Source organism: Propithecus coquereli, unplaced genomic scaffold (genome assembly GCF_000956105.1).
Source record: "Propithecus coquereli isolate 6110/MARCELLA unplaced genomic scaffold, Pcoq_1.0 Scaffold212, whole genome shotgun sequence".
In the NCBI taxonomy this organism is placed as follows: domain Eukaryota; kingdom Metazoa; phylum Chordata; class Mammalia; order Primates; family Indriidae; genus Propithecus; species Propithecus coquereli.
In genome coordinates, this window is record NW_012146301.1 from 546,313 (window position 1) to 574,076 (window position 27,764).

The following is a 27,764-nucleotide window of genomic DNA, read 5'->3' on the forward strand; positions in this document are numbered from 1 at the left end:
CAGATACCCCAGTTCTCATCTTATTTGGTCTTTCAGCAGCTCTCGGTATTTCTCCCTGGGGAAGCGTTGTCATCCTATGGCTTCTGTGGCACAGTTCTCTGCTCCTTTCCCCTCCCGCTGTGCCCCTCTGGCTGCTCCATGGTGCTCATGCATCTCATTCTCCTGCCTCTACACAGGCTGGCTTCCCCTCCGTGGAGTCAGCGTGGTGGCCACTTCTAAATGTGAGACCTCCTGCCAGACGTCTCCTCTGAGCTCCAGGTGCTCGTGTCCCACTGTTTCCGTATTGTGTCTTCTGCACGATCCCAAGGCAGTCCAGGAAATCAGCACAGCTAGACCCTCCCAGTCCTGGTCGTCCCCCGTCCCACGCTCCCCGTCTCTGGGGAGGACACGTGCAGCAAAACCTCGGTGTCCTTCTGATCAGTCTCTTTCCTCTGTCCATGAGGCAATTCCACTGGTTTTTACCTCTTCAGTTTCTCTCAAATCTACCCACTTTCCCCAACTCTACATCTGCCCCCTCCTGGTCCAAAATACCATCCGATCTTGCCTGCACAATTGCTACAGATCAACCTGCATCCATCCCTTCTTGCTCCTTCTAACTTGTTCTCACGCTGCCAGACTAATCTTTTTAAAACACAGATCGGATCAAGTCAGCTCCATGTGGAAAATCCTTGCATTGTGTTTGGGATGAGGAAGAAACGTCTTGGCCAGGCCTTGGTGGGGTCGGGCCCTTCCTGCCCCACGGCCTTGCTCTGCAGCCAGCAGGTCTTTCCCTGGGGCACCTAGACAAGCATTTTGACTGTCTTTTTGTGTTCTGCTCACTTCTCCCCTTCAGATCTTAGCAAAATGGCATGTTCAGGGGAGGTTCCCCTTACCTCTGTTCTCCCTATGTGTATTGTGTGAATATAGATCTTAATTTAATTTTCTGTATGTTATGGTGCTTTGACATTTTATTAATGAAAAGCCTTTCTGACTGAAGAGAGACTGCCCTTCCCAGGGCAAGCCAATCTTAGAGCTGGCAGGGTGCAGCCGGGAGCTCGCCCCTGGTATACACGCTAACCAGTCCAGAGCTGTACCGCCTTTCTCTGGCCTGTCCACCCCTAGACGCAGTATTGCTCTGCCTGAATCCTCCCAGGGCCTGGGAACAGCAACTAGGGACCAGCCCTATAGTTTAGGGCCAGCTGGAATCATTTAGACTAACTAGCCAGTCCTAAACTGAGCCCTCCCCTGCCCTGCCCTGCCCAGGGTTGGGGGAGGTGGGGGAATCTCAGTAAAGGCCCAGGCTCTCCCTGGCTCCTGTCTCTTGCTTCCTGATGTGGCCCTGCGTGGCCCTGTGTGGTGTTCCGTGCCGCCCATCTCTAGGACCCGTGAGTGTTGTACACTTGATTTCTCCAAGTCTCTCTTCTGGTGGCCATACCTGGCTGACCATCACATCGGAGAACACAGAACACCGTGACTGGGGCAGACTTCTCCATCCCAGCCACTCCCAGTCCTCTGGGGCTCTCGTTCCTTGCGTTTGTGTTTGGTTGGGGAGGTTTTTTAGTTCCTGTCTGTCTTCCTCACTAGACTGTGAGCTCCACGGAGCAGGGTCCCTGACTGTTTTTCTTGTCATTGTGTTCCTAGAACCCAGAATTTGAGTTCCAGCTTTGGGCCTCTCTTCTCTGAATCTCAGTTTTCTTATCAGTATCAGAGGGAGATACTTTTGAACCTTTTCTATCTTTCGGGGTTCTTGGCAGGAAAGGAATAGATTTCACAAATGAAACTCACTGTTTTGTATGATGGTTGTCTCCCATTTGGGGGCTGATGGGCGTGACAGTGGAGAGGAGTGATCAGTGTCAGTTTCTTCTCTTGCGGGAGAGCAGTAGAGAGTGAGGAATGTACTACAAATGGGGATTTTATCATAGAGTCTTACTTATTTCAAAAAGGTGATGGGGAAAGTTAAACCAAATGAGAAATTTAAAATTTTTAGGTTTTTCCTTATGAGAATTCTGAATGTTGATTTAAGATAATTTGGATAATGTAGAAAGGCAAAAGAAAAGAAGAAATCACCTAAAATCCAACCTGCCAAACACATTTTCCCACATTTTCCCACATTTTCAAATGTTCATCAAGAACATAATTTTTAATGCCTGCGTGGTAATGTGTCATATTGATGTATGTTATTTTCTTTCTCTCTTTTATTTAGGTTATTATAAAAAAATTTTACTACTATAAAAATGCTGCAATTAGTATTCTTTGTACATAAATCTTTGTGTGCATAAATGCGTAATTTACAAGAGTGGGATGGCTGAATTATAGTTTCTGGGCTTTAGAACATTATTCCCTCATAAGTCTGCAGAAAAGTTGTAGCAATTCACATATCCATCAATAGAGTAAGACAGCGCCCACTTCCCTGCGCCCTGGCCAGGTTGGCGTATTATAAAATACAAACACTCAAGTGTATATACTGCCCTACCTTGATGCAAATTTAATGGGTGGAATGGTATTTTATTGTTTTAATTTGCATTTCTAATGCAAATTACTCCTGAACTTCAACATTTTCCTGTTAGCCCTTGGCAATTTCTCTTCGTAAATTGTCTGTGGTTCTTTGCATAGGTTTCTACAGGGCTATTATTCTCTTTTTCTTATTTACTTCTAACCCTCTTTATATCAAGCACACTAATTTTATTTTTGTCATATATGCAAATATGAGTTTCCATAGAACTCTCTAAATGACCAGAAGTTCAAGGGGAGTTTAAAGAAAAGAACACGTGAAATGGGATAATATGGTTACCTTTCACTTTATTAATAAGGGCAGCTGGTTCCTCTCTTAATTGCCAAGGGGCGTGCATGTGACAAAGAGTGTGGGCTTTGAAGCTGGACAGACCTGATTCCAATCCTACCTCTGCCACTTTCTAGCTGAGAGACCTAGGACAAATTATTAACTTCTGCGAGTCTCAGGTTTCATTCCTGGGTAACAAAAATCGTTCCAGCCTTGTTTGGAGTGGTCAATAGCTATATAGGAGTGTGTGGTACAGAGGTGCTGTTCTGTAAATACTCATTCTTTTTCCATATCCCTCAAAGATGTGCTGTTCACGCACGATGTATTCTGTTTCAATGAGGAGTGTGCACGTTTCACTCAGCTAGTAGCCAGATATGTGATCATTTATTAATATTTCCCAAATAGGTAAATAGGATAAAGGTATAAATGGAAGTAGAAAAATTCTTAGTTAACTATTAACTATTTATCTGAGTCTAGAAGAGATTTTAATTTTCAAGCTCAGGGATAATATCAGCAAAATTAGGATTGGTTCTATAAAAGTGGTAGACAATGTAAGAGATGGCATTCTGGGGGAAAAAAGAACAGACGGCCCCATGTAACTCCAAAATATTTTGATTTTAAATGGCTTCAAATAAAATCTGAAAATACTTACACTTTTTCATCAAGAGCTAATGTCTCAATCTATTCTTTTTTCCCTTTTAGGTGTGGCTGGATCTCTTAAAACCTATTGTGAAACAGATTCGAAGTAAGTATGTACCATACGTTTAACAGGGATGTGAAACAGAAAGGCAGATGTTTTCACGTGTAGACTACTCTTGCTCTGTGCTTGAAGCCCCAGTGATAGAGATTCTTCTTTTACCCCTCGATTACATTTCGTCGTCCACTAATCCTCACACGATTACACTGTGTATCTTCTGCAATTTTAGTGTATTAATATAACAATTTGGTAATCAGAACCTTGCTTGGGAAATCAAATATCGTTTTGATTAACAACTGAAGCCTGCTGTTATATGAATAGTAAGCCCCAGGATATTGAGCTTGTCTTGTCTGTGCCATTGTTTCTTACTGTCACTTTCAGAGGGGAAGGGTGGAGCCACTTATTCATAAAATTGATTTAGGTTTTCCGTCCTCAGCCTTCAAAGCCTGTGAAATCAGAATGCATGTGTTTTTGGGGAAACAGTGCCCAAAAGCATGTGTACGTGTGCGTGTGCGTGTGCGTGCGTGTGTGTGTGTGTGTGTGTGTGTGTGTGTGTGTGTTTCTGAACAGCAAGCAGAACTCTGCAGGGAGACTGGCGTGCATTTAGACTCTGTTAGGAAGAAAAGATGAGGGAAGGTATAAGAGAGGAGCAAGGAAAGGGAACACTTGCTTTTTCTCTCCTCTCCCCTGTCTCTGCTTTACAGTAAAATTCAAGGTCAAGCTCTGTTTACAAAGTCATCCCAAACAGTCCCTCACTGCCCGGAAGTCTGAGGATGGTGACAAAACCACAGCCCTCTAGTTGAGCGTGAAACTCACAATACCTGTGGGGTTGTTTCTATATCTGATTAAGAAACCCCACTGCGCCACTCAGAGCAATTTATGTGGGTGTAGTAAACACACAGCACAATGGCTGTGCGGCCCCTACACAATGGAAATTGACGTTGATCTTCTGTAATTTAAATCAAGCAATTATCGATGCTGAACATGAAAAGGCCATCCTTTCGTGGTCACTGGGTGTCCTCATCCTGTGTGTGGGGAGAATTGCTAAGAAAAGCCCCCAGGCCTAATGGGCCAGGCAGCATGCAGTGGAGAAGACGGACATTTGTCCCTGCAATAATTCAGGAGGGGAACGTAGGAAGGTATCTCTTCAGGGTAGCCCTGCAGACGGACTCCACTGTTGCCAGGTCAGAGCCAGAGCAGGGCTGTGATCTGTTTGTCTCCTCCCTGTACTGTGACTGTCCCAGTGTGACAAAGCTGTCACCTTGCATTGAGTGCTAGCATCTTCCTAGCTTCAGGTTTTCCAAGGATCCGAGAAGCCTCATTTAGTTTCCTCTCTGTGAAAATTGCCGAGAGGAAACAGTGCGGCCTTCTTGTATTCCTCGTTCTGCTGTTGTAATTTTGTGCTCCACAGTTGACATGTGAGGATTTCTCCTGATTTTCAGTGTTATTAGGGAAAACAAGCTCAGCTTCTCTTGGCTTCAGTATTTTCATGCCTTGCTGTTCTCTCCTAATTTTGTATATATTGCTGACATTGTCACCTTGTGATAGCGTTTTTGTTTTTCTCTAAACTTGAATGTATGGTCTCAGAAATTATAACACAAAATCTATTTTTTGTGTTTATCATGAAAAGCAGAACAAAAAGACATTTTCTTCTTTTATAACACTATTATTAAAATTTGGATTTCATTACAATACCTTGTCTTTCATAGAACGTAAGCGAATTGTTATTATTCCAAATGGCAGACCTTATGGGACTGCTCTTAAGTTGTAGCTTGCACATTAAAACAAAAAACTCTGACCCAGATCACAGATTATTATCTTATAATCTGTTTGTTCTGTTGTTCTGTTTTAATTCTGAAAAGTTATCCATATTGTTCATAGTCTCCCTCCCCCAAGCCCCTACCTGCTTCCTGATTTTATCTTAACTCATTGGTAAGATGGTTTATAAGACACTTATAAAGGCTTTGGCTGACAGAGGCAGGGCCATGTCTTGTTTATGTTTTCTCTCCAGAGCTCAAGAGAGCACCTAGGTGCTAGAAACATACATAATGAACACATTAGCAACTGTTCCTTGTAAATAGTTAAATATAATAAATTGCATAACTGATTTACATTTTTATTATCTTTTCCTTAAATTACCTAAAGCCTATATTTGGACAAAAGCAGCCAATGGTAGATATGTTTGGTTTTTTTTTTTGAGACAGAGTCGTACTCTTTTGCCCGGGCTAGAGTGCCGTGGCATCATCCTAGCTCACAGCAACCTCAAACTCCTGGGCTCAAGGGATCCTCCTGCCTCAGCCTCCCGAGTAGCTGGGACTACAGGCATGTGCCACCATGCCCGGCTAATTTTTTCTATATATTTTTAGTTGTCCAATTAATTTCTTTCTAATTTTAGTAGAGACGGGGTCTCGCTCTTGCTCAGGCTGGTTTCGAACTCCTGAGCTCAAACAATCCGCCCGTCTTGGCCTCCCAGAGAGCTAGGATTATAGGCGTGAGCCACCGCGCCTGGCTGGTAGATATGTTTTTTAAAACACCTGAGTATAATTTTTTTTAAACCTGAGTATAATTTAAGTCTCCAGAGAAAGAGTTTAATAGCTCAATGTAATACCTTTGCCTAATATTTTTTTTAAAACAGATACCTATTTCCCCACAATATGGAAGTGTGAATTAGCCAAACTTGGCCAGTTGTTGAGTGACTTGGTGGTTGGCAGATGTACTCTTAGGAACTTGGGATGAGATACATTGTTTAGTACAATATACCCTGTAAAGTCGTTTTCTTTAATGACATTTGAAACACAAATCAATAAATGCTTCATTGCTTTTTTGCTTCTTCTTTAGGGCCAAAACATGTTGTTGTTAAGTTTGTGGTGAAATTCTTTCCACCTGACCACACACAACTCCAAGAAGAACTCACAAGGTTAGTGGTTTGGAAACTGGGTATTTTTTGCTACAGGGTGCAGAGGAAAAGAAATTAATGCTCTGATTTGATTAAATAAAAATGTTCATAATATTTGCTTGGCCAGCATCTGCTCTGTGCTTAACAATTTAACCCTTCTCTCTCAGCTCTGCCTCCAAAAATGGGGGGAGGAAAAGTACATTTTCCCTAAAGCCTGGTTTCTTTAAGGCTGTGATGTGAAATGAACTGGGCTTATAACCTGTTAATGTCATATTTTCCATCTTAGATCTATCACATCATGAGACAGTTTTGGGAAGTAAAGCTTTTCTGTGAAACCAAAATGTTAACCTAGACTATCTTTGCTGTTGCCTTGGATAGGTGAATTTGACATGAACTGTCAGTCAGTTTCTTTGAAAGTGTGGCCAAGTGGGAGAAATGTGAGCATTGGATCAGGCCTGGCTTCAGTCCTGCCACTCACCAGCTGTGTGACTAGCCAGTTACTTGTCCTTTCTGTGCTGTCGTTAATTTCCCTCAACAATGCAGACTATGATGCTTGCTTGGCCAGGGTTGCTTTGAGGATAAGCACTAATGTACATAGAGTGGCTGGAATCCAGTAGGAATTATCACTATCACCATCTTCACCACCATCATCACCACCACCACTGCCATCACCACCATCACTACCACCCACCACCAGCACCACCACCACCACCACCACCATCACCACCACCACCATCTTTACCACCATCACCACCACCCACCATCACCACCACCACCACCACCATCATGACTACTACTGCTTGGTTTATAATATAATTTGAGACAAGACAGATATATTCCAACAGAGAGCCAAGCTCACAGGAGCACAGAAAGGCAGAATGCCTCCCTCTCAAGAGCACCCTTCACAGTACACGAGTCTGACCAACCAGTTCTTATCACACATGCTTTTCAAGCGATGCCTGTTTAAGACCAAGGCCATCACGTCTTTCTCATCCTTCTTAGTAGAATATAGTATCTTGGATCACTGACCATCATTTAGCAAAGGGATGAAGACGTTCATTTAGTCAACAGTGTTTATTAGGTGTGCACTGTGTGTGAGCATGTTCTAGGCACTGGGAATATCGTGGTGAAAAGACGAGTCTTGAGTTTCATGGAAACAGACAAAATGGTTAAACAAGAAAAACATCAGATAATGGGAAGAGCTCTTTAGGTAACTGAAGTAGGATGACGTGATAGGAAGTGACTGGGTGATGACTTCAGACTGGTGGGTCTGGGATGCTTCTTGAGGAAGTAAGCAGCAACTGTCAGTGCTTTCCTGAGGAAGAGCTTTCCAGAGAGACAGAGCAGTCAGGATGCCCGAGGCAGGCATAAGCTCTACCCATTCAGGCACTTACGGGAGTGTGGCAGGAGCACTGGGGGCAGTGCAGTGAAGGGAGAGGCTCTGTGACACGTAGTGTTGAAAGAGCTGGTGTGGGCGCTGTGGGAGGGGGGATTCCCGGGGACTGCGGGGAGGAAGCCGCGACAGTGGTCCAGGCAAAGACCATGGCGGCCAAGAGGGTGGTAGCAGTGGACGTGGAGAAGAGTGGGTGCATTTGGAATATGTGCTGGAGGTTGGGTCCCCTGTCTTGGTGATGAGTAGGAGATGGAGTCTGAGGAAAGTAGAGGGGGACACTTAGATTTTTGACTTGAGTGGCCGGGTAGATGGTGTTGGTGATTGCTAAAATGAGAAGGGTGGCCCCTTCTCATTTTAGCAATCGGAGTGGAGGATTGGGGCTGGCAGAGCATCAAGGGGTGGTTCCGGCCAAGTTCCGAGTGAGACACCTGTTAGACGTCATGTGGCCACAGCAGGAAGGCCACTGGACGCAGGAATGAGGGGTTCCAGGAAGAGACGATGACAAAGACTTCGCCATTTTGTGTTTTCTGAATGAACTGCCACTAATCGCGCACCTCCACTTCAGTCCTCCAGTTAGTGAAGAGGGTGAGGGCGACCAGGAGTGGGCAGAGGCCACCTGCCTCCTGGGGATGATGTGAACTCTGGTGGAACTGCTAAACCGGAGTGCACAAGACCTGGGCCCTATATTGGGGCTACTGTATGTGGGTGTCAGTGCCCTGGTGCTGGTGCTGGAACGTGCATCGCTCTGACCTCAGCGCACTGAAGTAAACCCAAGGGCGAGTCCAGCTGTTGGTCAGCCCTGTGCCTTTTCATCCTGCAAATCACTGGGCCTCATTCCTGCTTGGGAAGTTGGAGGCATATATCCTTTTTTTGTTTTTGATTTTTGGTTTTTTTTTTCATTTTTCCATTGAAAATTCTACTTTGCAAATAGTTTTGCAATTTGCACCTTTTCAATTTCTGTGAATCATTGTCTCTAGAGGTTTCTGCTTTTCTACCACCCCGGTCCTTGTTACAAAACCCCGCACAACTTGTTAGCATTAAGCTGCGTGCGCCTGGTGTCTTGACACCTTCTCTGTCAATGCCGATAAATTCCTGAAGTTACAGGAGCTCAGCCGGATGCAGCAGGTTTTTGTTGTTTTTGTTTTCTGGCTCCCGGTGTGAACTGACATTTCAGAAATCTTTTCCGAGGAGACAGTACTTTTGGTTCGATGTCGAATAAAATTGATCTGAAATTTCTGTTGTATTTGTCAACTCCCCGTCTCTATCTACTTTGGCACAAAGTATAGGGAACCTCGCGGGGCTGACGTGTGGGGACTCCCACACTCTCAAACAGATTGCTATTTAAGCAAAAATATACTGACCGCTAAGGTTTCAGGCGCTTTTCTGTGGCAGGGGGTGAGTGGGGGGCGTTGGGAGAAGCTCCGTGTCCGCCGCGCTTTGCGGGAGGGAAGTGTGCTCAGGAGCGGGACGGAGAAACTGGCCTGCAGTTCAGCAAAGTGTAAGTGACCCTAGCTCTGTAGTTAATTCTTTGGGCCTCCAGGAATAGCTTGCAGCTTCCCACTTACATAGATAGAAGATTAAATTGCACTTTGCCGTTAAACAAGAAGCTGAATTCCTTTCTATTTATTGAACTGTGCACTCGGTGAGACTCTGTCCTATTGACAGAGTCCGGGCATCTAAAAGGTGAAGAGTACCAACTCGTAAGTGCAGGCGGAAAACAGCAAGCCAGGGGCTTTGGAAAAGAAGTTCCCGGGTTTTCTTAATGCATAGCTCGGAATCACTTTTCTCCGGGGAGTTTTGCTGCCCTTTGCTCTTCCCCTCCCCTCGAGGCATCCTGTCTTCAATCGGATCCGATTTCTACTTGCCTGTGTGCTTCTCATAACTGGAGAGGACCCTGTCGGAATCTGCTGCCCTGTACGGCCTGCTGAAGTGACTGCAAGGAAATTGCAAATGATTTACATTTAGTAAGAAAAGAGAAGATTAGGACCTTCTAAATGAAATAAATTAAAATGTTCATGTTGAGAACAAAGCAAGGTGTCAGATGGGTGTGACGTGTAACTCTTGCTGTCCCTTGCAGTAAAGCCCGCCGGTTTACTCCTGCCACCATTGTCACCACCCTCCTCACGCCAGCCCTTCTGCAAGGAGAGGGGATTCCATCCTGAACAACTTTGTGTTTTCATCGTGTTTACCGGTTTAATTTTATTTAGTGCCTGCCGAGTGAAACTTAGCCTTTAGCTCTTGTGAGGTTGATTGGAATTGCTTCAGTTTATAGTACTAAAGGTGTTGCTTAATCTCCAAAGTTAGCATCACAGCCAGCGTGCTCAATTTACAGCTCATGTCAGTAAGAAAAGTCAACAGCATTACTACCCAGGAAGCTATTTCTCGTGTTACAAGGGCCTTGAAACAGGAGAGTCAGGGGTGACAAGTTCTTCCTTCAGTCTTCAGAAAGGCACATGCCCTCCAAACAAACGTGTGAGCTTTCAGAACCCTATGCCATCTCGCGACCCACGCGAGATCATCCCCAGTCCCCAAAGCCTGTCTGACCTTGACCATGAATCTGTCACCGAACACACTTTTTGTTCATGCAGGACCTTGTGTTTGAACTGGTAAATGGTAAAATATTCAGAATGTAATGCTTTTAAAACACAAAGCCCTCCTACTTATTTAAAAAAATCAACCACACAGATGAGAGTTAAAGCGTGTAGCTCTATGGCGTGTCGGGTTCAAAAGGCAATATAATCCCTGCCTAATCCAGAAAGATCGTTTGTACTGCCTCTCCCCGTATGAACCTTTATGTTGATATTTAGATTGTTTTACAGTCTCTACTTTTCTTCCCTTTGACTTTCCAAAGACAGAAAGTGGGGGGTGGAGGATGGGAGAACAAGAATAATCATTAGGGAGATCAGAGAAAAGTCAACTGGTGCCCAAATCTGTAGGGTGTTTTTTGCTGGTTATACAATTGCCACAGTGATTTTTTTAGTTCTTAATAGTGGAACTTACTAAATGACTTAAAAGGGATCAGTTATTCTTTTATTTTAAAAAAATTGCTAACATTTTTTTTTTGTAGTTTTTGTTTTGAATGTTTTTGTTGTAGTCCCTGTTTTCCATGCATTATCTCATTTAATTCTATAGAAACCTGTGGTTGATATTAAAGGTCTTTTTGACAATTAAAGATAACCTTTGGTTATTATAAGAGCAGTAAAAACACATCATAGAAAGTCAGAATATACAAATGAATAAGACTTGGAAAGAATGCTGTATTCCTGTTGCCCATCACATCAGTGTGATGTCCTTTCTGGTTTTTTCTATGTGTTTCATCTCATCTAATATGTTGACCACATTCACATTTCCTTGTTTGCCCCCAACTGACATTTATATCTGCTTATTCTAACGTCAAATTCACTCTAGGACCATGTATTGTGTCTGGTTATACATCCTCTGGGCCTCTTGTAATGTAGCGTAGTCCCTCATTTTCTTTTCTTTATGATACCATCTTGCTGAAGAAATTGGACCAGATGTACTGCAAATAGCCTGCCTTCTGAATTTTTCTGATTGTTTCCTCTTGGGGCTCTTTGGTTTCTTCCTCTATCCTTTGTATTTTCCTGAAAACTGGATGTCTTAGTCCATTGTGTGTCGCTATAGAGGAGTACCTGAGGCTGGGTAATTTATAAAGAAAAAAGTTTTATTTGGTTCACAGTTCTGGATGGCTGGGAAGTTCAGGATTGAGCATCAGCAGCTGGCAAGGGTCTCAGGCTGCTTCCACTCCTGGGAAGGTGCATGGGAGCCGGTGTAGAAGATCACATGACGAGAGGGGAAACAGGCGTGGTGGGGAGGTGCCAGGCTCTTTTTAACCACCAGCTCTCTGGGGAACTGATAGAGCAAGATCACACACACTCCCGGGGGAGGGCATAACTCTGTTCATGAGGAATCTGCCCCCATCACCTCCTGTTAGGCCCTGCCTCCAATGTTGGGCATCAGATTTCAACATGAGATTTAGAGAGGACAAACATTCAAACCATAGCTCTTTAGAAATTAATTCTAAAGGTTTGATGGATCCAGTTAAACATTTTGGGCTAGAACCCATCATAAGTGATGTTATGTGTTTCACTTTTTATTAGTGATGCTAAGACTGTTCATTGGATTAAAGTGGTGGTGTTCTGGAGCTGGGAGTGGTGGTTTGTGCTTGTAATCCCAGCTGCTCGGGAGGCTGAGGCAGGAGGATGGCTTGAGGCCAAGAGATAAAGACCAGCCTGGGCATATCGAGACCTTCCTCTCTAAAAAATATTTTAAAAATCAGCTGGGCATGGTGGTAGGTACCTGGGAGGCTGTGGCAGGAGGATCACTTGAGTCCAGGAGTTCGAGGCTGCAGTGAGCTATGATTGGGCCACTGCACTCCATCCTGGGTGACACAGTGAGATCCTGTCTCAAAATAAAAGAAGGTGGTGGTGACATTCTCATCTTTCCATTGTGAAGTAAAGTCATGTTACTTTGGCCCTATACAAATGTCCAGTCTCCTAAATAGTTTTTTTGCTTTTTTTTGCCAATTGACAATCCTTGCTAGAGTCAGTAATCTCTTTAGAGGTCATGGAATGAGGATTTTCTAATTCTGTTGTTTATGCTGCATTATACCTTGGCATTCTCCTATAAAGTAAAACTTTGCCTCATCCACTTGGGCTATCTGACTATCCTGAAATGCCCTTCCTATTGGAGAGGCAGGTTATATGCTCAGTTCTTCGACATTACCAATTTGTGAATAAGGAGTTGCTTTAATAGACCTGAAATCTACCATTTCTCCAAGGACCTACCCCTGCATCATTCCAACGGGCACTCGTACGAGGGACAGACTCTGGTTGCTAAGGGTTGCTAATGAGGAGACACTGTTTCCAGGCAGTGGGCAAATACCTACTAGTAAATACCTTCTAAAACTTTACGAGTTCATATCATTATTTTCAAATCTGTTTTAACATCACACAGTTTTTACCTAATTTCTTTGATTTACAAATATCTTTTTTTCTCTTACACCAAAAATCTCATCTTACTTTACCCTACAATATAAAGAAAAGAATAACTTAAATCGATTTTACAGATCTGGTAACTGGGCTATGGAAGTAGCTAAGTAACTGTTATGCCACAAAAAAAGCGCCCTTGTTTTTCTGATTCCATTGACAAAGCTCTTTCTCACCATAATAAGCTATTATTGTCTGAGCCATAAAGCCGTTTTAGAGTATGTATGACTGATTCGGAAAAAAAAAAAAATTAATGTTTCCTATATCCTGCAAAAATATATAGGACGATAGGCTATAGTCTTCAATTTTTATGGCTTGCTCTCTCCATATATGTCTCTTTGTATTTAGTGGGGCAGTGTTTACACTGCCTGGAGTGGCAGCTGGAATTCATTCCAACCCATGCAGACCTCGTTGTTGGGTTTTTTATCCCTTTCTTCAGTTTCTCATGGTGTGGACAGGTTGCCCAGGGTGAGCTGCCTTTGATGTGGACCCTCCTGTTCTCTGTGCATGATGTCCGTCTCTCTTGATCTTCGCAGGTACCTGTTTGCTCTGCAGGTGAAGCAAGACTTGGCTCAAGGCAGGTTGACATGCAATGACACCAGCGCAGCTCTCTTGATTTCACACATTGTACAATGTAAGTTCTGTTGGTTTCCTTTGCAAATCTTGTTGGAAATAACACAGTGATCTGATTGATGAGGGAAAAAAATCACATCCACAAAATAGTAACAGTATCTTTGTGTTATTTTTGCTGTTAGCATGAAGGTCCATAAGTAGAAGAGAAAACAAGACTCCTAACATCATTTAATATGCATGTCCCCAAACATTAACCCATAAATTCTCTGTTCGGCTGTTTGTCTGCTTTGTTCAGGGACTGGTATACAGTTCCTACCTCAGTTATCTCAGAGGAGAAGCTTGGAAGTATGGTGGCCGAGTAGACTACACTTGTTCCGTCCTGTTCTTGGATTTAAACGTCGTCATTGAATATGGCACATTAGCCTTAAGACACAAAACTGCCACAGATTTCACTTCTCTTTAGAGTGTTGTGCACTCTAGAGTTCAGTAAACCAAGACACATGAAGCTGAACTGAATCCTAGTGTTGCTTGAAACTGGATAGTTTATCGTCTTAATCTAGACAAGGGATGAATCAGAGTGTGCTCATTCCAAGCTCTCAACCAAGGCAGAAGTTACATGAAACGGAATAGACACATTACGTTTCAGAAAGGTAATGGTGTGTATAGACCAAGGCCAATGTGCATAATCACTACTATTAAAGTTGTGTTCTGCAATTATATAGGCAGTAGGAAAAAAAATGTTTTGTCATCATATCATCCTTTTAATTTCCATTGTATACAAAGTGGTCCCATATAATCAGCCGTATCCCATTCTGATCACTGCCAGTTAACAAGATTTCCAAAGATCTGTAAGAAGTGTCACTCCTAGTAGTCAACAAATTGCCTTAGTCTAATACAATAAGGTGTTTCTGTAGACGGTGCTTCTTAATTTTTGTAAATGAGCATAATTGAATGTTTACTAGACTTAGTAGATAGATGTTTTCTTATCAATTTGAAAAAAGGGATGTGAGAAAAAAAACCAAGAAAATGGGTATCCTTTATTAAACCTTAGCATGCGCCAGCACTGGTATGTGATCTCATTTGACTCTCACAACAACCCCCTGAGATCAGTACTACTGTTACCCTCATTTTACAAGTGAAGAAGCTTTGGCACGGAAAGTTACAGAACTTGTTCCTTCTCTGCGTTTGGTCTTCCGTCTTCATAAAATGATAGTGGAGAGAGAGGAACGCTTTGAGATAGCCATCTCTTGTTTCTGTTAGTTGGTGGGTGACTCCTGCACGTTGCCAGCCTCCCAGCCTCATTTCTTTTGGAACATGAGACTAATGGAATCTTTTTCATAAGGCTGTGAAAATTAAATGACAGCACACACAGTCATCCCTCAGTGTTCACGGGGGACTGGTCCCAGGACCTCCAAAGGATACCAAACCCTCAGATGCTCAAGTCCCTGAAATGAAATAGCGTAGGATTTGCACATAACCTACACACATCCTCCGTATACTTTAAATCATCTCTAGAGTACTGGTAACACCTAATACAACGTAAATGCTATGTGAATAGTTGTTATACTATGTTGTTTTCAGGAATAATGACAACAGAATGTCTGTACGTGTTCAGTACAGATGAAATATTTTTTCCTGAATATTTTTAATCCACAGTTGGTTGAATCCATGGACACAGAACCCACGGATACAGAGGGCCGACTGTATACCCAAGACATTTAGATGTTCAGTAAACATTACTTTCCTTTCTTTATCCTCACTCACTTGCAACCCTCGCTTTCCAAGCAATGTAAGATTTTTAAATGAAGCTTCCTTATTGGAATAGTAACTTCATAAAATGTCTGAGACCCCAGGCATTTTGTTAGCAGAAGAGAAATTTACTTTACTTGAAGATTCCTGGTGCTGTTATTCTTATACCTCATTCCCCCTACGTTTCTTTCTTTTAAAAATCTGTTACATTAAGAATAGATTTTAAGTGTTTTCACCACAAGAAAAAGTATGTGAGGTACTACATATGTTAATTAGCTCAGTCAAGCCATTCCAAATGTATACATACATCAAAACATCATGTTGTTCACCATAAATACACACAATTTTTATTTTGTCAATTAAAAAGATGAAAGTCTGTTAACAACAGTAAGTCTCACTTGCACATCTGGGAATGGAAATCCTCTGACACTCAGGAAGCCATGGTCTCTGATACAGCACTCCTGCCCAGACACCAACAGGTGGCTCAGAGTCCCCCAAGAATCTTGAGTTCTCCAAAGTTAAATAGATGGGTTCAGAAGGACTTCTGCTATTTACATGGGATTAGACGTACAGTCATGAGACACATTTTCTTTTAATTATTTATAAAGCCCCATTTCTGTATTTTTAAGCATCCCGTGCACTCAGCCATCAAAGAAATTTCACAGAATCTGTGAATTGTGTCCTGATTTGAATTATTGATAATTATGTGCATTATTGGTAAGGTATTAGGGGTTAACTCATCTCCCTTTGGTATATGCTATATTAATGCTGATGGAAAATTCTCTCTGGTAAGCTGGATACACACAATCTGAAGTTTTTTATTTCCCCTGCTCCTTTTATTTGAATGCATGGCGTCTTTCAGACAGTCTGTATTTTTTTGTTTGCTCCTCTGTCACTGGCCTTATATAGTCCCTGCAATATTTCAAACGTTTAATTTTCTCTAATTTGTTACAGACCGACTAAGTAGGGCAAGCCAATAAAGAGATGAATCAGACACTAGATGGCCCTGCTGTAAAATGTCACTCGGGGGGCGTGGCAGCTTGGCAGGGCTGTGTTCGTGCAGGTTGTATGTGTCCCTGCTCTGAGGACAATTGTGGCAGAGTGGGCTTGTCCAAACACGTCCCCCAGAGAAGTCCCATTCATTGATTGAAATCCCTGGATTTTGGTTTGTCGTTGTCCCCATTATCTTGCCGTGAGTAGGTGCTAGGAACATAGAATATGCATAAGCTGATAGGGCATCTGTGGCATAAAACATTAAGAAATAGGAAGTCAGGTCTTGAATATGTGTTGGTTCCCCAGTTCTCAAAATCTGAGGAGGAGCCTATTTCCATATTTCAAAGGGGAGAAGGCTCTGGGAGCAGATGAATTTCATGGTCACATTGCCACAGCATTTGAGGAGGGCAAGGTGTGTCCACTCTGATGTCAAAGGAAAAACCTGAATACTCTGTTTATATGGGATTATTGGAAGGAGTGTGTTATAAGGTCCATAGGCGTTAGAAAGCCCAAACTTAGAGCTCACAAGAAATTTCGGATTTAGGTGATTCCTCCAAATCCTCGTTAGTCCCAGATTCCGTGTTTGCCCATTTGCTCACTGGCCGATACTTACTTATAGTCCCAAATCAACATTCATGCACTTCCACGGTCATTTGTGGACGTGCCCAAGATGGCGAAAAATTGGAGTCACCTGACGTGCACATTCCCAGCTGAGGTCAAGCCAGGCAACGCTCTGCCTTCGTGTTTTTCCTCGTGCTGTTAACAAGTGTCCTTTTTGCTGTCTATTTAATGTTATGCTTCCTGAGTTTTGATGCTTTATTGTTGGTGATTTCCCCATTCAAAATGGCCCCCGAGCGTAGTGCTGAAGTGCTGTCTAGTGTCCCCAAGTGTAGTGCCATCTGCCTTACAGAGAAAACACGTGTGTTAGATAAGCTTTGTTCAGGCGTGAGTTCTGCTGCTGCTGGCTCTCCCCAGAAGCACACATGAGACAAGGGCAGGGAACAAGATGTTGTTTCAAGAGTGTTCCAGGAACCTAACCCTGTGTTTTCCCTAGGAGCAGTGGGTTCAATAATCGCTAATTCAGTGTTCACGGTGACTTTATAGATCATAACTGCCTCAAATAACAAGAATTAATTAGCTGTACTTTCTTGAGACAAGATAGAAGGAATTGCAGAAAAGTCAGGACCACCATTGTCACGGCAACAGATAAGAGGGCAGCGTGACCAGGGACACCCCCCGTTTCTGATGGAGCGTGGTGGTTTCACTCTGTTTACGGAGGGAGAGACTAGTCCAGAAAAGGCGATTAGGAAATAGTGTTATTGGTCTGACATAGCAGGAGGAGGCTAGTGAGCGATTGATGCTTCCAAGCCGCAGTTGTCGCCAGGTGAGTGGGCACTGCTTCGGGTGTGATTTATGGCAACATGTAGGTCACATCCTGCTTGGTTACTGGAGATACATTGCCTAAAGCGTGACAAGCCGCTTCACGTGACAAAAACAAAAGGTAGGTTTCATAGCAACCATCCACTTGCTTTTTATCAAAATAGCTGGGCTCTGATCATGAGGCTATTTTTTATTAAGTTTGTTACACAGAATATGTGATACAAATAAAAAGGCATGCTGCCCCAGAAGTGTTACGGTTGGTATAAACCGAGCTTAAGCTAGTGTTAAGGAACAATTATGACTTTAAAACTCTGTCCTTTAAATTTCCACATCACAGCAATTTTGAGGACTGTGTTGAAATGCATCATATTTCTCGTACAGGAAGAATTTCTTGGACTTTGCAGTCTGACCCATTATTTCTGGCAACAGGACTACAAGAAATTTAATAAACTCTTGAATTATTTTTTTAATTACATTATCTGCCTTTACACCCACTTAACAATTCTCTTTTCTCTACATGATAAAGCATTTGCACTAATCATTGTTATATAGAGAGAGTTTCAAAATTCGAGTTTGTAAAGTCCTGACATTCCAGGGCCTATTTAGAGGTCATGTGGTTGTCATCTACATGGATGGAATTTACTGCTGAGAACAGGAGTGAGCTCCCCCAGAAGGATGGGGAGGAAAGAAGAAAAACAGGAACATGTATGGCGAAAAATGCATGATTCTGGAGCTTCTTTCCAACTGGTGGAGATGAGAAGGAGTGCACACCATCATCTCACGTCGCCGTGATTGTTGAATACGTCTTCACACCCCCACCTCTGAAGTCCAGCCCTTGGAATATTCCCCGCCAGCTGGCTCACTTTATGGCGTCCACCAGCTGGGGAATATAACAGATTGTGAAGTGTTAATCTTAGGTGGCCTACTTTTCGTTCTCTGTTTCTTTTTAGCGGAGATTGGAGATTTTGATGAAGCATCGGACAGAGAGCACTTAGCAAAAAATAAGTACATACCTCAGCAAGATGCACTAGAAGACAAAATCGTGGAATTTCATCATAACCACATGTAAGTCTCATTCGCAGATTTATCTTCCCTTTGAGTGGCTTCTCTCTGCCTCCCCACATAAGTGGGTGTACACACACGCACACACAAACTGTTGTGAAGAAATAAACAAAGGGGGAGGGGAGAAGAGCACGAAGGCTCCTTGGGATGTTGCAGCTTATCCCTGGGCTTGCAGAAGTGCAGGCCACCCACTGAGGACCTGTCCCTGACTTGCCTCCCTGAGAGACCAGATGAGGCCTGGAATTTTAGGGCACTCAAGGCTTTGGAACAAAAGGGAGAGTGTAAGACCAAAGGACCATCTTAACAGGAAACTGGGAAAGGGACAGGGTCAACTAGGGGCAAAGTAGGAATATTGTGAAAATCTAGAACCTTTGTAACATCTCCATTTTTGTTTTTTGTTTGGATTAGTAAAATGTTTTCAAAGAATTCCCAGTGGTTTTTTTTGGTGTTGTTTTAAAGAAGGCATTTGAGCCCGATGGCAGTATAAAAGAGTGTTGCCTTGAACTTTGCTTGCAAATTTAGGTTATTGTAAGTGGCTAAAAACTTGTTTTAACACAGTGGTGTTTTGCTTTTTATATGACCTTAATAGCAACTCTTTGAGACTCCAAAAAACTGGCTGAGTCTGAGATAGACTTTTGGGGTTTTGTGTTACACGAGCAATGGCACTTTTGTCCTAGCTGCTAGACTTTGGGTTATAATGAATGGGAGGTTAGATGTCATCTGATCGGGTAGCCCCACTGTTTGTGATAAAATGCCTTCTTATTTCCCAAGAGAAGCTTCTTAATCTCAAATTAATAGACACAGGGAATTCAAATCTCCTGGCCTTTCTCTTTAATTTTGTTTTGTCAGTGGACAAACACCAGCAGAATCAGATTTCCAACTTCTGGAGATTGCACGTCGGCTGGAGATGTATGGAATCCGGTTGCACCCGGCCAAGGACAGGGAAGGCACTAAGATCAATCTGGCCGTTGCCAACACAGGAATTCTAGTGTTTCAGGTGAGAGCATTTAGAACACGGCTCAGTCCCCTTGGTGGTGGAGAGAGAAGAGGTGGCCCTTGAACTCTGATGCACGTCGGGTGGGCCGAGTTAAGACCTCTGATAGTTGAACAAGGAAAAACTAACCTCCATCTTAGGCTTTCTGTTTCCCAGGCCCTCAACTTCCAGATTCTGTTTCATTCACTCTTGCCCTGGTTGAAGAATCCATATCACAGATTTGTTTGGGTTTGTTGACTTTGTGGGATCACAGAAACCTGCATCTCTCAGTGGATCTATGGAATCAAGATTTCAGACCCCCAAATAAACATCCTTTTCATACTTGCATATTTTGTTGTAATGTGATCCCTTTTTTATTAAACCTGATTTGGGCTATCCAGCTAACTTAAAAGTGTATGTACACTTTTAAGATATAGCAGTTTTACAAATCCCTAAAATCCACATTCTTGCACTATAGTGATTTTGTAGCAAAAGACACACTGCACTTGAATTTTTACCTGTGTTCTACTTAAGGACATTTCGATTCTCTGCACTCTAAAATGTGTGCTCTGTTGATGACTCTGCTATTGGATGGTTTTATTGATCAATGTCTCTTAGTAGCTTCATTGAAGTATTACTGACATACAGTAAAGTGCACATATTTAAAGTGTTGCAATTTGATAGGTTCTTATGCATGTATGTGCTGTGAAACCATCAACAAAATCGAGATAATGAACATATCCACCATCCCCAAAAGTTTGCTGAATACATTCCTTTTAAACATGAGTGGTAGGCTGTGCTTCAGTTTCAAATGGATATGGAGAAAGCATGTGCCTTTCTCATGAAATAGGATCAGATTTCACCCAGTTTTGAAGTTGTAGATATGTACGTGATCTAAAATCTTTTTGAGCTCTTCCAGGTACGCTTATGTTCCTTTGCATACTTGTTCAAAAGAGCTCAGCGATTCTCCACTCATGCGTCACAAGTTTCTGACAGACGCTAATTATCATAGAATCACATTGAAAGTTGCTGTCCTATCAGGGAGTAGGGACAGACGTTTTGAGAGCAGCGCAGTCTTTGAGGTGGTAACTGCTCCTAAGAGTTTTTGACCCGAGTGCATATCTATGAGTGCCCAGTAAGAAAAACAATAAAACCCAATGGAGTTTTCAGGACTACTGTTAAGTTTCAAAATCACAACCCTTAGATGTTTCTAAAAATCATAAAAGGGGAGGGGGAGAGAAACTCTTTGAGATTCCAAAAAACTGGCCTGACCACTAATTAATTGGCTGTGATTGTGTTTGATACAGTCTAAATATTGAGAATTGCTAGGCCATTTAATCATGTACAAAAGCTGTATCTTGGCATTAATCTTCTTGCCAGAGCCTGATTGCTTTATTCTCACCACGTTAAATAAATGGGCCTGGTTCAAGTGGGCTCAAGAGGATTTCTAATTTCTGTTGAGACAGGACAGATGGGAGTTGGGATCTGGTGGCTCCATCACGCCTTGCTGGGCTACCAAAGACAATGAGGACGAATGAGTCCCGGCCAGAGACTGTGCGCTGGCCTTCAAGACACGCGGCAGATCTGGCCTCGCGGCCTCCGTCTTGCTGGTGCTACTGGAAGCTCCGTGGGCACAGAGGCCAAGCCAGTGGGGACGAGAAGGGAGAATTGCCAACCTGCTGGCTATTAACAGTAGCTGCTGGTTAAGGCATGTGCTCGGGAATCTCCTTCTGCCACATTAGCTGTGTGATTTTGGACAAATTAAAATATATCCATGTTGCAGTTTCCAGCGAAAATAATAAATCTGTCTTGCTGGGTTTATAGTATAAGCTTTGATCAGCTAATGTCTATAGAGCCCTTAGGACAGTACCTGGCACTCCCTAAGTGATGGCTGCTAATTATTGTGGTGGTTGCCATGGTTTTTATTTCTGTTTCTCTTTCTTTTCACCATTACCTTGACCAGCCTCTTCCCTCCCTTGAGACAGACTTGGTTTGAATGCCAGATCATATGATTAGTGGGGAATAAGGATCCAGGAACAATGGGCATCATCCGATAGCCACGGATCCTGCGAATTCTCGGCAGAAGGCATCTTTACTAAGCGCGTGACCACGGCCCTCTGCCTCCCATTGCCACAGGCGCAGCGGAGCAGCCAGGTTGCTTGTTATGCATTTCCTGTCTCACCGGCTGCTGTCTGTCTTCTCAGGGTTTCACTAGGATCAATGCTTTCAACTGGGCTAAGGTGCGGAAGCTGAGCTTCAAGAGGAAGCGCTTTCTCATCAAGCTGCGGCCTGATGCCAATGTAAGTGGTTCGAGCGGGACGGGACGGACTGAGCCGTGGGGTGGAGTACGCACTGCGAGGGGTGCAGGGCTGCGCTCGGCAGGGCTTACGCTGAGACTGTGGCCAGTGCTACCTGGGTGCTTTCATGAAAACGAACTCTGAGCGTCTGCGTGGACGGCTGTATCCAGATGCACAGTCCACAGAGCATGAAGAAGATGCACATTGTGTACCTGGGGAGAGGGTTATTTACCTGCACAGAGCCAGGTAGCCCCCTCCCGACAGACAAGCTGTGCTGTGCTGTTGCTGAGCGCACAGCCTCCGGCCCCACCCGGAGACCCCATGCAGCACCCGGCCATCGCCGAGACAGGGCCCCCAAGCCTCCAACGGAGCACATTCTCACGGGCTAACCGGCTCCCTCCCACTTATTTCCCACAAAACCCCTAAAGACACGGCTCATGCTGGGACTGGGTCGGGGAAGGGAACAACAATATCATCTTCGTTGACCAGAAATGGCGATGGAGGAGATGGGCAATGTATCCCAGGTATCTGTCCCCAACCAGGACATAGAGTCCTTTTCCCCATGGGAAAAAAGATGATAAATGCTAATCTATAGGCTTACAGTTTAGCTACAATATGGATTAAATAGGCTTTCACAGCCTGACCTGGGATGCATATACCCATTACTAATGGTTTTTATGGGAAAATGCATTTGAGTTTCAAAAAGCTGCCATCCAAATGAAGAATTGCAGCACAACTTGTTCGTAAGTTGGGTTGGCCTAAAACTGTGAGATCCCCCAAATAGTTGGAGCTGCTGGGAATGTTAAGGACTGTGGTAACTTTTGTTTTTATAATATGGCCACTTACATTGGGAGTGTTCGGTGTGGGAGTAGAAAATTACCATATCCCCTTTCCAGAATCAAAGGACATGAATTTTTGCAACTGAGAGATACTTTTGTGCTCCAGGAAAAGAAAATTCATTTCCTGTATAGTTGCTGGGGCTACCTGGAGGCTTGAGCCATGTGCTATTTTATAGAGAAATGACTTAAGACAAAAGTCAAACTTGATGGGAAATGTGAGGAAGAAAACAAAGAAAAATTGTGCTTCAGTTATTTTAAGGAGGCAAAAAAAGAATGTCAGTATTTGGATTTTTTTTTTTTTAGAAGGAAATGTAACCCAAATAAGCATAATTTATGAATTCTGTCAAAAAAGGATACCACTTCCGCTGAATCTATACCACTGTTTTCTATTCCTCTAAAGCAGTGGTCCCCAACCTTTTTGCATCAGGGACCGTTTTCATGGAGGACAATTTTTCCACAGAGGGATGATTTTGGGATGATTCAAGTGCATTACATTTATTGTGCTCTTTATTTCTATTATTAATATCATTAATATAATAAAATACACAATTGAAATTTTACTGGACAGATTTGTTTTCTACCCCCTTTCTCATATTTCAGCAGCATATCTGTGGGTGATGGCAAAAAAAACCAAAGTTGTATCTTCCCTTTTTAGAGCTCTTACCAGGATACCTTGGAATTCCTAATGGCCAGTCGGGATTTTTGCAAGTCCTTCTGGAAAATCTGCGTTGAACATCATGCCTTTTTTAGACTTTTCGAAGAGCCCAAACCAAAGCCAAAGCCTGTTCTCTTTAGTCGAGGGTCATCATTTCGGTTCAGGTAAGGTTGCCTCTTCACACCTGTTTGCCTTGCCTTCCCTGTGGACGTTTCTCCTGAGACTCTTCTCACTCCTCTGTGTTACACAGTGATAACACAGCAGGTAGATAAGGCAAGCCCGTGCGGGCCTCCAGGAGCTCTGGCCGACAGAGGCACTTGCTGCTTCATCCCAGCAGGCTCCTGGGTTGTCCTTGCTGGGCTATCTGAGCGGTAGCGAGGCACTCGGCAAGGTCCCCAGTCACGGTGCACTCCTCACAGGATGCTCTCACGCAGAAAGGATTTCCTTTCTCTGTTGCAGTAAAAGTGTCTTGTTAGCATTTGGTGTCACTTCATAGAAAAATACACGGACTTGCACATCGTTGGTTCATGTTTCCATTCATTCTTCAACAAATACTTGAGTGTCTCTCCTGTGTCAAATATTGCTACAGGCATTGACCAGCTTATTGTCCCTGCCTTTGTGAGAGGTGGAGACTCTTAGGATGGTTGCTTTATAACCAAACACACAATTGTTAAGTGGGTTTGGTTAATCAAACATTTTTTCTGTGTATTTAAGGAAAATATCAAAAAACTGAATGGACACAAAAACAGGCTCTCAAAGGATTGCCTTTAGTCCCGGCTAGCTGAGAAAACCTGCCTACCTGCCAGTTAAGGAAGCTGGGAAGTGGAGATGGGGAAGTGTTGTCTGTGTGTTTGCATTGAGAACACCTCGGTGTCTTTTCCCCTTTGCTTTCGTGGTCTTCGTTTCAGTGGTCGGACTCAGAAGCAGGTTCTCGACTATGTTAAGGAAGGAGGACATAAGAAAGTACAGTTTGAAAGGTAAGAGAAGCTTCGATGCTGTTTCCAACTTGAGAAGACCCATAATCTCCAGGTAACCGTTTATTGCTGCTAAATATTCCTTCACCCAGGCTTGGTGTCCAGTGAGTTGTAAATTACGGCTTCACGGTCAACCTCAGCAAGTTCAGTGTTAGACAGGAACGTTTTAGATCATTTTAGGGCATGCCCCCAAGCATAAGATGAGATGAGGACAGACTGAGAGGACCAGGGGAGGAAGATGAGGAGGCCGTCAGGGGCAAGGAGCGGGAGGGCGTGGGAGACTACAACAGGGAGAAGGCACCGTAAAAATGGGCTCATGGGTGAGTCCCTTAGTATTTTGAGATTTGTACTGAAAGTATTTCTATGAACTTTGTAATTAATTAAAGTTTGGGTGAACAGAAACAGGATGTATTACTGTTAGGATTGTTGTTAGCAAAGTCTTATATAATAGCTCTTCGTGTGTGTCAGGCAGTGTTCCAAGCGCTGGGCCTATAGCAACTCCTTGATAGCAGCACAGCAGCTCTATGAGGCCGATGTTCTTTTTATTCTCTTTGTAAAGAGGGAGACACCAAAGCCCTGGTAGATTAAAGGAGCAGCCTGGGTCTCAGGGCCAGCCGGCTCCAGAGCCCGGCACCCACGGCACCACTGTGCCTCCCAGAGCAGAGCAGCATAGCTCTGGGGGTTGCAGCGGAGGCGTACAGGAGCAAAGTGAGGGGCCCCAAGCACTAGTTAGTACATGTGGGCTTTTACAAAACTTTTTCTTTTTTCATTTTCATGCATTTAAAAATTACAATAAAGTATAGAGAAGACAGCAGTTACCCATATCCCTCCTACTTAGAATTAACAACTATTAACGTTTTGACATATTTGTTTCTGGGTTTTTTTTTTCTTCTTCTGTTTGCAGCTATTGTTACAGATACGGCTAAACTCACCTTGAACCAGTCGCCCTCATTATTCCCCCTCACCCCTGCCCTGTCTCCAAAAATGTAACATTCAGAAGGTTTTTTGCATGCATTTCTGGAGATAAACCGCATAATTTTCTTGGGCACTTAACAGTTAGTATCTTGAGGACCATCTAAGAAGTGGCCCAGTTCTCTTTACCATTCAGAATGCGAATGCTCCAGAACTTTTCTGTGTTAATCTGGGGCATTTTGAAGAAAGGCTTGTTGTAACTTGGAGTGTAATCTCTGTATGCTTAGACAGTTTCACGAGTTTCAGGACCTGAAAAGTTTCTGATGCCTGTTCAGTGGGCCAAGGGGAGACAGGCAGACAGGGGAAGGGAAGGGACGAAGATGTGTGGTGGTATTAAAGTCAGTCCCTTCCACACTGAGCCTACACATCACTCTCAGGGCAGGCCTTTTCCTCTGAACTTAACACTCTGATAGCGTTAGCCGATCAATGGTAATCCCCTCTGTTATAGAACTGATCTAACAAATAATTACCCAGAGTACATGAATTAATTCCATACTGTTAGATCGTAGCTTGCAATTCAGAGGGTGTCAGGGCCCAGCCAGCTTCTCCCTCCCCCATGACTCTCCCTGTAACCAGAAGGCACCACTCAATTGTCAGCGATCCTTTGCCAGCTGTACTGGGACAGTTGGAACAGGGGACTTCTGAGAACTTCAAGATATAAATAAATAACACCTGAACCATGCAGGTGTATAAAAGGATGACTATGTGTCTGTTTCCAAATAGCATTTATGTATGTATTTGTTTTTAGAGACAGGGTCTTGCTCTGTAGCCCAGGCTGGAGTACAGTAGACTGATCATAGCTCACTGCAGCCTCGAACTCCAGGACTCAAGTGATCCTCCCACCTCAGCCTCCCAAAGTGCTGGGATTACAGGCATGAGCCACCGCGCCCAGCCCCAAGGAGCATTTATAAAACCATTATTGAGGAAGGACCTAATGCTTCAAACAAAAGGACCTTTGTTTCATTTCAAAGAAAAATAAAAAAAAATACCTCCCCTAACTTTAGCTATTTTGTGTAATTTCTCCCAGAAAACACAGCAAGATTCATTCTATCAGGAGCCTTGCGACGCAGCCTACAGAACTGAATTCAGAAGTGCCAAAACAGGTCGGTACTGGTGATTACTGTGATAACTGTTTTTCCCCAGACTTTCCCTGCCGAGTGCTGGGCTTTGTAGCGCATCTTGCGGTTCCTCCTGCTTCGCCTTTGGGGATTTTCACAGGTGAGAGGCTGGTTGCAGGCCTTGGCCTTGACAAAACAGAGCTTTGGGCTCGTGCACCCAGCCTGGGCTCAGAGGCCCTGGCGTGTGTCCTGTCTCCAGCTGACGTCGGACCTTCCACGCTGCGCTCTGTGCCACAGAGAACCCAGCCTGGGGTGGATCCGTCTGTGTGAGCCAATAGAGCGCGCCCAGCCCTCCAGCTCAATGGGTCCCCTTGTGTGGAGAGAGGGGGACCTGCTTTCAACTATGGGCGTGGCTCCTGCTTGGTGCCAGGGTCAGAAGCCTTCGCTGGCACAGACAGGGCAGCAAGTTCCCAGGGCTTGTGTTACAGGGCACTGACCACAGCTGGCAACAGGAGGCCTTATTATCACTCCTGCTCTGAGGGTGGTGAGAGCTCGTTTTCTCTGGAGTTGGCCTCTGGGTCAGTTTTCAGGGTTTTCTCTAAAAGAGAATAAGAACCTTGTTGGGGAAGAACACGAAGGAGGTTGCGTGGTGTGAACTCAAAGAGAGTTCTAGGCTTCCCCCGCCCAGGCTGCACTAAGCCTTTCTTGTCGTTTCTCCGGAGGCTGTGTCAACTTGCCTTCTCAGGTCCCGAGGTGTTTTCCTTCTGCACCCGCCCTCCCCTGGGACGCCCCTTGTGGGCTGGAAGGGCTGTTTGGTTCCATAGAAACTTTGGAAACCCAATATGAGACTGTGTGTCCTAGAAAGCAGAGACAGAGCCTGACTCGTGCTGCCGGGGATCAGCGTCATTGGTGTCCACACCCTGGAAGGACCTTCTGGGTCACGACCAAATATGCTGCTTGGAGTGCCGACTAGTGTCACAGTGCTCTGTGCTCTGTTCTGATGCTGGGGCGAGAAGGGCAGGGCAGCCTACATACGGCAGTCAGTCCTTTCAGCCGCTTGAAGCTTAAGGAGATGCTGTTAAATTCGACTCTGACTTTGGCTCTGACGTAACAGTCTCCCCTTTTCTCTTCCATTCCCGTCATCTCTCGCCCACCCCACCCAGTCTCAGCAGAGCGCCAGCCTTACGTTTGGAGAAGGTGCCGAATCCCCAGGTGGCCAGAGCGGCCCCCAAGAAAAGGAACTGAATGTTTCCGAGCCGGGGCCACACCACAGCCCTGCTCCGAAGAAGAGCCCCCCTGCGGGGAACACACAGGCAGACGGGGCCGCCAAGGGGCCAGCGGCGGAGGAAGAGGAGGAGGTCGCCACAGACAGGACGCAGCAGAGCAAAGCGCAGCCCCGGCAGCCAAGCACAGGTCCAGCATCGCGGGCTGCCAGGGGCAGCAGCACTTCCATTCCTTTCATTGACTGCAGTGACGTAGATAGCGAGTA

The 27,764-nt window shown here is 44.2% G+C and overlaps 1 protein-coding gene across 2 annotated transcripts in view; it reads left to right on the forward strand.

Annotated features, from left to right (window-relative positions):
• FARP1 (FERM, RhoGEF (ARHGEF) and pleckstrin domain protein 1 (chondrocyte-derived)) overlaps nucleotides 1-27,764 on the forward strand; it is a 282,892-nt gene that overhangs the window by 201,983 nt on the left and 53,145 nt on the right. For both annotated transcript variants that reach the window (XM_012644448.1, XM_012644449.1), the window contains exons 4-13: nucleotides 3,461-3,503; nucleotides 6,294-6,372; nucleotides 13,287-13,384; nucleotides 18,396-18,510; nucleotides 19,357-19,504; nucleotides 21,685-21,780; nucleotides 23,272-23,435; nucleotides 24,180-24,248; nucleotides 26,245-26,320; nucleotides 27,439-27,688. In XM_012644448.1, the coding sequence (XP_012499902.1) occupies nucleotides 3,461-3,503; nucleotides 6,294-6,372; nucleotides 13,287-13,384; nucleotides 18,396-18,510; nucleotides 19,357-19,504; nucleotides 21,685-21,780; nucleotides 23,272-23,435; nucleotides 24,180-24,248; nucleotides 26,245-26,320; nucleotides 27,439-27,688 (1,138 nt within the window). The remainder of the gene's footprint in view (nucleotides 1-3,460; nucleotides 3,504-6,293; nucleotides 6,373-13,286; nucleotides 13,385-18,395; nucleotides 18,511-19,356; nucleotides 19,505-21,684; nucleotides 21,781-23,271; nucleotides 23,436-24,179; nucleotides 24,249-26,244; nucleotides 26,321-27,438; nucleotides 27,689-27,764) is intronic.